General features: G+C 40.7%; 1 protein-coding gene across 5 annotated transcripts in view; it reads right to left on the bottom strand.

The window, feature by feature from the left end:
• Window positions 1-267: 267 nt before the first annotated feature.
• Window positions 268-10,960, bottom strand: part of STAM (signal transducing adaptor molecule) — a 78,088-nt gene continuing 67,395 nt past the window's right edge. For all 5 annotated transcript variants that reach the window (XM_055296688.2, XM_055296689.2, XM_063610122.1 and 2 more), the window contains 3 exons: window positions 10,433-10,586; window positions 7,220-7,395; window positions 268-1,650 (listed from right to left, as the gene is read on the bottom strand). In XM_055296688.2, the coding sequence (XP_055152663.1) occupies window positions 1,413-1,650; window positions 7,220-7,395; window positions 10,433-10,586 (568 nt within the window). In that variant the 3' untranslated portion in view covers window positions 268-1,412. The remainder of the gene's footprint in view (window positions 1,651-7,219; window positions 7,396-10,432; window positions 10,587-10,960) is intronic.

Here is a 10,960-nt window from a genome sequence, read left to right as displayed (position 1 = left end):
TGTTCACCTCAACTTTTCAGTTGTTTAAATAGTGTTAAAATAATAGTATAGCCCAAACAGCGAAATCGTAAATATTTAAGATTACAATGTCAGTGGAAAACATTTTTCGCATGAATTAAAAGAAAAGCATTCATTCGAAAATATTCCCAAGTAAGAAGCCAAAATAATTCCACTAGAATTTTAAAAGGCCAGAAAGAGCAACCCAAAAATCCAGTTTGAAAGATAACAATAAATATATAAACTGTTAAGCAAAGCCAGGAATATAGATTACTTTGAAACATCTACTTATTTTCATTTTAATGAAGAATTAAAGGATACAATGTGTTAAAGACATATTTAAAAGACTAGCAAGGGATTAGACAGACGAATCAAATTTTGTTGATATCCCAAATAATTACAAGAGACTTTGAAAATGTAGTGTAATTCAGGTTTTCTTTCCAGTTTAAAAATTTCTATCCATTGCCTCTATCTTTGGTGTCACTGCCACCAATAAACACAGTATACAGCTTAGAAACCTAATTACTATCTTCAACTAGGAAAAGGTAAACCAACATCATTTCCTTAAAAATAAGAAATAAAGAACATGATCGTACTTAATCTTGTCTCATGGTCCCACAGTACTCTGAAATGTCATGCCAAAATGTAAAAGTTCAAAGGGGAACATTATCATTTGCTATAATTGCACCAAAAATTTAGCTACTGTACGCTGGTGTGATGACAGCTAGTAGTATGCAGAGGCTACAGAAAGACATGTAGAGATATACATATATATATATAGATATACATATCTATATATATCTCTTTTTAGCTCACAATTAGTAAAAGGTTCAGTTTAATACGAAACTGAAACACACAACAACATAATGCGCCTTCGTGTAAATACGCTACAACTTTGTTTTCTTGCAGTTTAAAAGGATACTATAATTACCTTACATTTACACAAAACATTAAGAAACATGGTAGTTGTTTATGATTAAAATAAAATAGCAATGTAAATTAATTTAACACAGTGTTAAATATATTCACATGATCACCACTGTGATTCAAAATGGCCACTAATGCAGTTACATATCAATATATGTACATAACATTTGCCACAACAGTTTTTGTAAGTTTGATTTTCTGCAGACCAGGTTTACCAGGTTTACGAGACAAATAGCCTTGTATCAATTCTTTCATATTATGAAAGGAATTAAATGTTGTAAGTAGTTTCATTCCTGGGGGGGAGGGGGGAAGAACCTCTAAAAAGTCAGTGTAAATTGAGGAGAGTTCTACCTTCTTGAATATTTGAACTTGTTGACCTGGAAAGATTCCTATAAGCTGAGGATAAACACATCTTAAGATAGTAATGAATCTCATAACACTGTCAGTGGCATTTAGCAGGTATCTGCCACCAAGAGGAACACCGGGTCCTATAGCAGAGCCTTCTGAGAATATGGTTGCTGTGGCTGAGGTGGCTGTTGGCTGCCTCCAGGCTGAGGCAGAGTTGATGATGTTAAGTTATAGTTTGGCACCTGGGACATATTAGGTCCTGCATTCTGGTATAGAGTGACATCGGCAGTTGCAGCAGCAGCAGTAGCGGCAGGAGGAGGACTATATACTGGCGCCTGGCTGGGATACGTGTTTCCTTGAATGGAACTGACCATTGTACTGCAGAGGAAGAAAAACACTCAATTAGATCAATACTGATTTATAGAACAAGTACAGATAAATGGAAAAGCTACTAATTAAGCATTCATTCATACAGTCAATTCATTTAATAACCTGTTACTAAATATCTATAATGTACCAAACAAACATTGTTATTTTAGGCATTGTGATATCAGGCATCGCATTAAAAAAATGTGTTATTTAAGCATTGTGTAAAAAAAAGGTGGTGAGGGGGTTGTGGAAGTAAGTCTATACCACCATGGAGCGTCTGTTCTAGTGGTAGAAAAGGATAACAAACACATGTATCGTGTGTCAACTGGTTCTAACTGCTAAGAAAAAAAACAAAGCACAATACGGAGGACCAAGAGCAGCTGGGGCAAGGGATTCTAGTTTATGGGAGGGGGCCTGTCCAATAAGGCAATTATTTAAGCAAAGATGTGGAAAAAGTAAGCGAGTGAGCCAGATAGATTCCCTAGGAAAGTACATTTCAGGCAAACAGACAGAAGACTTTGAGGAGAGAAAAAACCCTGCACGTTCAAGGAACAGCAGGAGGCCACGAGGGCTGCGGCAGAGGGGGCCGCAGAGGGGGCCGAGCGGAGAGCAGCTAAGATCACCCGGCAGGACTGGGGTGGTGGGGAGGCGGCTGGAGAACACACAGCACCCGATGGCCACAATAAGGGCTGTGGCTTACACTCTGAGTGAGACAGAAAGACACTGGCTGGTTCTGAGCAGAAGGGTGATAAGATTCCACAGGGTTTAACGGGCTCCCTCTGGACCAGGATAGCTGACTGCAGGCTATTACAATCGACCAGGAGAGAGCCGACCGGCAGCAGAGCCACGGCGGTAATGGTGGAGATGGGAGAAAGGGTCAGAGTCTAGATAGATTTTGAAGATAATGCCTTCAAAATATGATAATGAACAGAAGAGTCCAGAATGCCTGAGGTTTGGAACCTAAAAACGTAGAAATAACTGGTAGAGTCGCCATTCACTGATTTTCAGAATGCTATGATGGGACTATAGTAGACTCGGGGGTGGGAAGGGTGTGGGGAAGATCAAAGTAATAATCTTGGATCTGTCAAGTTTGATGTCCAAAAAACAGACAAGCAAAGAGAATGCATAGGCAGTCAGGTATTCAAGCCTGTTGTCCTGCATAGGCAGTCAGCTATTCAAGCCTGCTGTCCTGTAGGGAAGTGCGGAGGAGAAATATGCATCTGGGAATCCTCGGCAGATCCACGGCATTCAGAATCACTGGGCTGCATGAGATCCCCTAGGGAGCGGCCGCAAACAGAGAAAAAGGCAGTCCATCTGCTGAGCACTGGACCTTGAGGTCCAGAAGATAAAGAGGCAAGAGGCAAATGAGACTGAGAAGAAGTGGCAGTGAAGCAGAAGGGAAAAGAGAATGGTCACTGGCAAGTGAAGAAAGCATTTCAGAAAAGAGGAGGGAATCACGGACTGTCAAATGGAGGAGGAGGAGAATGCTGAACCGACCGGGAGTCTGGCAATATGGGCATCACCAGGGTCCTTGACAAGAACAGTCCCAGAGGACTAGTGGAAGGGAAGGCCTCACAACCTCATTTCTCTTATTTCCGTGAAAATACAGAAGCACACGCTCCAACACCACACTGATCAACTCTCTGCAGCTGCACCCCCTCACGTACTGAGCTTGCCTCCCGCTCCCACCGCTCCGCTGCCAGTACTCCCGTTTCAAGGCCCTGCACTTGTGCACTGCTCCGATTAGAAAAAAAATCCTTCAAAGGGTTGTCTTTATCCACTGCCTCTACTTCCTGTCTTCCTGTTTCCAACCGAATACATGCGTTTCCACTGTAAGACACCAGGTTTGCTATGTGAAGAGAAGTACTAAGATGCTGAGAATTCCCCCTACATTTGTATTAAAAATGTAAAACAAGCGATATAAAAAGCAACTGCCAAATTTTGAAAATATGGCCTATTTCTAAACTTTCCTCCAATATTATTTATAAATCTATTGTTGGTAAATTCAATGCTCTTGTACTCGGCACAAATTCATTATTTGATGGTAATTTATTATAAGAGATGGTAATTTAATGCTACATTTCACCAACTAATGTGGTGACCTAAGGCATTATTTGTCATCACTCCATATGTGTGAGATATAAAGTTGATTAGAAGATGTCAAATTTCATACTATTATTTACAATGGTACGGGCTATAATATTGCCATAATATAGAGTCTATGTGCTGGGTTCTGGAGTCAGAATGTCTGGTTTAGAATCTTAGCCAAGTGGGACTTTGGATCTGTCTCCAGGTCTCAGCTTCCCCATCTATAAAATGGGGGTAATAGTTTACCAACTTCACAGGTTATTATGAGGAATAAGTTACTTTGTGTAAAGCATACAGCACAGTGCTTGGAACATACTAAATACCCCTTAAATGTTAGCATTATTGTAATCATTCTCAATTTACAGTTCCAGCATCCACTGCCTAGGGCAAAACCACGCAATTCACCAATACTTCTTTCTCTTATCTCTGCGCTACACTATCTCCCAACCATGTCACCCAATGTGTAATTATTTGCTAATCTCCTAAATAACTCTTTCCAATTAATAGCACTGTATCTTGCCAACAAATACTCATCATTTCTTGCCTAATATCCACGGTCTCCCAGCTTCTAATCTTGCCCCTATGAATCCATCTACACTACTGCCATTCAAAGCCCTTTCTGAACTTTTTCATTATCCCTAAGATGGTATCTAGAACAAGCATTCTTCGACCTTGGCAGTGTCTTCAAGTATGTCTCTCACTGCTCCCCCACATGCTTACATCCCTTGGTAAGTGTGCTGCTGGAATGCCGATACGTACCACGCCTTTCACACCTCCCATCTTTGCTCACTCCACGGGTACCATGCCATTCCAGACTACTGCATCTTTGACATGACAGAACATCTTCCTCACTTTTTTTCTACTGGCTAAGAATAACCCTCTTGGAAAAGTTCCTCAAACCCTCAGGCTCCTAAAGCACAAGGCATATATCTTTCTTTATTTATAAACCATGTTGTATAAAATTATATGTTTTTTATGCGTTTGCCCCTACTACTCAGTAAGCACCTTGAAGCTAAAGAAGACTCTCAAGTGTCTAACACAGTGCCTGGCACATGCTAACTGTAGTGAACTAAAATCAGAGACAAATAAATACATAAGCTTCAGTGGTCTCAAAATACTAACAGTAATTGTCACTTATTATCACCTTATAATACTACCATCGCTACAGGTAGCTTTAGAAAACTGTCATCAGTGACACCTTCCCCAACAGTAACACTGTCCTAGGATGACAGAAGTATGAGAAACGGTGAGCTTTAACACCAAAATTTTATGTAACAAGAGATAGCCTCTCAGAAATATATAAACTGAGGAGTGCTAAAAAACCTGCCTACCAAAAACAACAACAATCCTCACTGACCTTGATTTGCCACTAGAAAGCTCGAGTCAAATACGGAGGACACCTCTAGTGAGGAGACTTCTAACCCTGGCCCTCGCTCCTTCCGATTTCCTCATCCTACATTTGCTCTACCAGCAATTCCTCATCTCCCCGTTGAAACACACAAACACTCATCTGTTTTTATATATCGATAAACAGATATTACACATTGTACCTTTCTATAGAGATATTTAAATGGTCTCTACGTCTCTGTGAAGCCTTTGCAAGGAATTTTTAAAAAATACACCTAACTGGTCTCATATAGCACTTGAAATTGTCATTAACACTAAAACACGTATTTATAAAATATTTACTGCGTTCCTAGCCAGTGTAAAACTGTGTGCTACGTAGGATGGCTATAGAGGTGAAAGAGACAGTGCCAACTCTCAAGATATTGTCTTCAGTGGGTATACAAGCAAGTAAAATGGCAACTACCAGCCAGAAAACAGAAGTACACACACAGTCCTCTGACAGCACACAGGAGGAACAGTGCTGAGAGGTGGAAAAGCAAGGAAGATGTCCCAGTAAAAATGCAGCTAAGCTAACAACTAAGGAATATACGGGAATGAGCCAGGACGAGAGGGCTAAATATTTCAAGAAAATGTTCTTCAAAAGACACCTGTTGAAATAAACATGAGTTCCTTGAGAGGTGACATTAACAGCTACACTCTATGGGTAGGGTTGGGCCCATGCCAGGGATTTCACATCCCGAATGCAGAAGCAGAGTCACTCACAGAGAACAGCAGCAGGGTGCCACAGCGCTACAGAACTTCACTGTTAAAGCAACAGGTTATCTCATTCATAAGGATAACTTCCCAAGGCCCCGACCTTGAAGAATGAGTCTCAAGTAATCTCTAGTAACAAGGAAGGTAGAGCAGCACGTGACATAGTCAAACAGAGGACTAGCAGGGGAAAGGTGGCAATTCCGGCTAAAACTAAAATAGCTGAAGGGTCCTATTAAGTCAGGAACCCTAGTGTCTTCTCAACAATTCCTACCTTCTACCCACTTTGTATCTAGTTGTAAAGCAACATGCTACTCTAAGAACAGCTACTTATTTTCCATAAGTGTGTTCATTTCCACCAGATTTCAACTTAAAAAAAAAAATCCTGCAAGAGTGCAAGCTACACTTAACACTTTTTTTTAAGATACATAACCCACTAGGGAATGCCCTGTTTTCTGACACTAGGCCTTGCCATCATCCCCCTTAAGGTCACTTCGGGATACTAGATCTGACAACCAAATAGTGCTTGAAAATCCCCAAGCATCTCTAACACGTAACTCTTTGAGGATGAATAGTGCAAGACAGGGCAGTACAGGAGCATTCCTGGGCAATCCTGACACTGCTGGAAAGGTTTCTAGTTGTACCCGTGCTACCCAGAAACTTCTGTTGCCAGCTAGAATATCGTAACTTCTAGAATACATGTTGGTAAAATCTTAAAAGCCTATCCTTCATTTGCTTCAAGGAAAAGATTTCAGCTTAGAGTCCCATTAAAGCAGAAAAAAACACATAATAATCATTTAACTACATGACAGAGAGCACTGTAAGTAAATGGCAAAGTAAATGGGCATCTGTCATCACATATTCAGCCATCTGCCTCCTGAGAAACAAGGGTGCTTATCTTCTTGTATCTTCTTGTTTCAAATAGGGTACCTTGCTATAATATAAACTAAGTTCCAAAACAGGGCAAAAATAAGAAAATAATTGTCTTAAAGAGACAGCTCAGAACTATATATTTTAAAATAACAGAATTTAGATTTTATACAAAATGTGTGGGAAAATGAAAAATTATAGTCACTAAACGTAAATTTCATTAAAGACATTATCAAATATCAGAGATGCAAATAAAAACAATAAAAACTTATGGTAAGAGTAGTAGTAAAAATATAGGGCTGAAACCAGATTACATGAGTTGAGCGAGTCGGGAGCAGAGGACCAGCTTGCTGGCTGGTACTGGAATACCACAGAGGCTCCACCACTCATTAGCGCGAATGGTCCAGCCGCATGACGCTGACCACAGATATTTATTAGCCAGATTTTATAGTTATAGATAACTGGGAGCACTTAAACAGCTGTAACAGCATTAAGTCCAAACAAGAATCAACAGTAAAATTACTTTGGGTAAGCGGCCGGAGTCTGCTGACTAGGAAGGGCTGGGTTTGCAGATGGCGGGACCACTGCCTGGCTGAGAGAAGACAGCTGCTCCGGCGGAAGACTGTAGCTCTGGAGGTGGCTCATCTGCGCGTTCCCTGCAACCAGGTAGGCACCACTTGGAGGAGGCCCTGCATACACCTGGGACGGTTAAAGAGAAATCATATTCAATTCTAAAATTTTAATAAGCATACTGAACTTTCTCTGTAGAGGTATTCAGTTACAAAAACAAGAAAAATTACCACTCTGGAATCCTTTTTTCAAAGTTATTTCTGTCAACAGGCATTTTGAAAAACACTTTTCAATGAAATAGGCTGTTGATGGTTTTCATTTTTAGTTAAACATATGCTAAACTCATGTTATCTCCATAATGAAGCATTAAAGAAACTTACCCTGAAACTTTATACTAATCTCCCCTTACATTAAATATATTTTAATATTCTGCATGTTGGTATTTTTTAAGGAATCCCAAAGGATATTTAGAAAGTGTATTTGAACTCATTGTTTTGTAGCCATAGACTGCAATGGATACAAGTCACATTTCCTAAACTGCAGTTTACTGAACAATAGAGCAAGCTAACTTTCTAAAGCAGGGGTCAGCAAACTTTTTTGTAAAGGGCCTGACAGTAAATATTTTAAGTTTTGTGGACCATGTAGTCTCTGACACAACTACTCGGGTCTGTCAGTAAATCAGAGTGGCTGTGTTCTGATAAAAGTTTATTTAAAGCCGCCGGGCGTGGTGGCTCATGCCTGTAATCCCAGCACTTTGGGAGGCCAAGGCAGGCAGATCACGAGGTCAGGAGATCGAGACCATCCTGGCTAACACAGTGAAATCCCATCTCTATTAAAAATGCAACAAATTAGCTGGGTGTGGTGGCGGGCACCTGCAGCCCCAGCTACTCGGGAGGCTGAGGCGGGAGAATGACGTGAACCCAGGAGGCAGAGCTGGCAGTGAGCCAAGATCGCGCCACTGCACTCCAGCCTGGGTGAAAGAGCAAGACTCCGTCTCAAAAAGAAAGTTTGTTAAAAAAAAAAAAAATGCAACAGGCTGGATTTGTCTACTTCTGTATTTAAAAATGCATTTTTAATCTAAAGAGATTGAAGTCTTAACTACCCAAAGTCTAAAACATACAATGTCCTAATTTTCTGTAGTATTCATTAGATCCTTCCATTTAGTACTTCTGTTAAACGACAGACCCACACATGGATCCAAAGGGTCTTCATTATAAACACAGCTATACCAGTCCTCATAACTGTATTCTGTCATTCTTAGAAAATTGAACATGAAGGTTTTTTGCTTCTTTGTCTCAAACTGGTGATCGAGACTCTAAAGCAGGTGCCCTCTAGCCCCAAGTTTCTTGGGCCTAGCTGTTCATCTACAGGGTGCTGGCCCCTCAATTCTGCTAAACGTTAATCTGAACACAGTCCGTGCCCACTCTGCATGGAAAAAATGGAGTATTTGGCTAGTTTTATTTTTATTTATTATTATTATTTTTTATTATTATTACTATTATTTTTGAGATGGAGTCTTGCTCTGTCGCCCAGGCTGGAGTGCAATGGCAGGATCTCAGCTCACTGCAACCTCCGCCTCCCGGGTTCATGCCATTCTCCTGCCTCAGCCTCCCAAGTAGCTGGGACTACAGGCACCCACCACCACTCCAGGCTAATTTTTTTTGTACTTTGAGCAGAGACGGGGTTTCACCGTGTTAGCCAGGATGGTCTCCATTTCCTGACCTTGTGATCCACCCGCCTCAGCCTCCCAAAGTGCTGGGATTACAGGTGTGAGCCACTGCACCCGGCCAGTATCTGGCTAGTTATTCCCTGTAACCTCACCTCACCATGATGAGTTTGTGAAAAGGGGGCCCTTGAAATAGTTGCTTGGGGTGAAAAGACAGCAAAGGGCTCTACACTGTATTGCATGCATTCTCACGTAAAGGAGGGAAAATTCCAGATTAAAGCAGTTTTTAAATTATGGAAATATATTTTGTTGGTTTGTAATAATAAAAACAGGTTTTTACCTCATTTTTTTTTCACTGCATTTAAGTTTTCCTTTTAAGGATAACTAGAAGTTCATTAGATGTTTAAGAGAGTTTTCTTAGCTCTAAAGCATTTTGTGTTTTTTACGAAACTACTTTACTGAGATATGTCTGACCTGCAAAAGGCTATACATATTGAGTGTACACAACTTGATGAAGAACTAAGGTTCTTAAGCAAATAATTACATATGCGCTTTTAAAATATGGGCCTCGGCCAGTCACGATGGCTCACGCCTGTAATCCCAGCACTTTGGGAGGCTGAGGCGGGTGGATCATGAGGTCAGGAGATCAAGGCCACCCTGGCTAACACGGTGAAACCCCGTCTCTACTAAAAATACAAAAAAAATTAGCCTGGCGTGGTGACGGGTGCCTGTAGTCCCAGCTACTTGGGAGGCTGAGGCAGGAGAATGGCAAGAACCCGGAAGGCAGAGCTTGCAGTGAGCCGAGATTGCAGCACTGCACTCCAGCCTGGGTGACAGAGTGAGACTCCGCTTCAAAAAAAAAAAAAAGGGGGGGGGGGGCCTCAACCCTGAGGATTCTGATTCAATAGGTCTGGAGTGGGACGGATATATCTGTAATTTTTTTAAAAAGTGTGATGGCTGATTCTGCTGCATACCCCTGTATAAAAGCAATTTCCTTTAAACAACAACAACAAAAAACTATTAGTATAATTAGTATATTATATACTGTAATTGCCAAGTAAAAAAATTCTGCTAAATTTTAATTCTAAACATTAGTTTTAGAAAGTTTCAAACGGCTATTCCAAATAATCTCAAATGCATTTGAGAATTTCTTTCTTTATTTATGTATTTTATAGACAGGGTGTCGCTGTTGCCCAGGCTAGAGTGCAGTGGTGTGAACATGGCTCACTGCAGCCTCGACCTTCTAGGCTCAAGCTATCCTCCCACCTCAGTCTTTCAAGAGCAGGGACCAGGGAACATGCCCCAGCCTGGCTAATTTTTTTTTTTTTTTTTTTTGGTAGAGACAGGGTCTCACTATGTTGCCCAGGCTGGTCTTAAAACTCCTGGTCTCAAGCAATCCTCTTACCTTGGCCTCCCAAATTGCTGAGATTACAGGCGTGAGCTACCACACCTGACTGTGCATTTGAGAATTTAAAACAACATGGGCTTCTAAAAGCTTACCTGAGAACCAGAAACACCAGACGACTGCATATAATACGGCTGATTCTGTAACTTTGCATACATGGAATACATCGGATCTTCGTTCATTAACTTGGTATATAAGGAAAGGGCCTCCATCACTTTCACATTAAGTTCTGAGAGTTCTGAATGTTTTCTGAAAATGACACAATAATTTGAAGCATAGCTCTTACTAAAATGATATAATGTTCTAAATAATGATACATCCAAATATCAAAAATAGCAAAAAGTAGTACTAGTAGACATTATTAAAATTTCACTTACAACAAAAATATCCTGCATTTTAGCCCTGAAGCAACTCAAACTGTTTAAGGTTTACGTGCTGTGCTGAGGGAACTCCAGTTTATTGGACCTGACTGTACCAGAAATATCTTGGTTTCCCTAGTTACTAACATATGGGTCATTTGTGAGCTCTGGTAATGCCACTTCAGCAAAGAGGATTACACAGCTAGCCCTTGTTTTTAAAAAGACCTATCTATGCTGGTCCTTTTGACTATATTGTAAAGGTCG

This window comes from Symphalangus syndactylus, chromosome 10 (assembly GCF_028878055.3).
Source record: "Symphalangus syndactylus isolate Jambi chromosome 10, NHGRI_mSymSyn1-v2.1_pri, whole genome shotgun sequence".
Taxonomy (NCBI): Eukaryota; Metazoa; Chordata; class Mammalia; order Primates; family Hylobatidae; genus Symphalangus; species Symphalangus syndactylus.
This window is presented reverse-complemented; position numbering and strand designations above follow the sequence as displayed.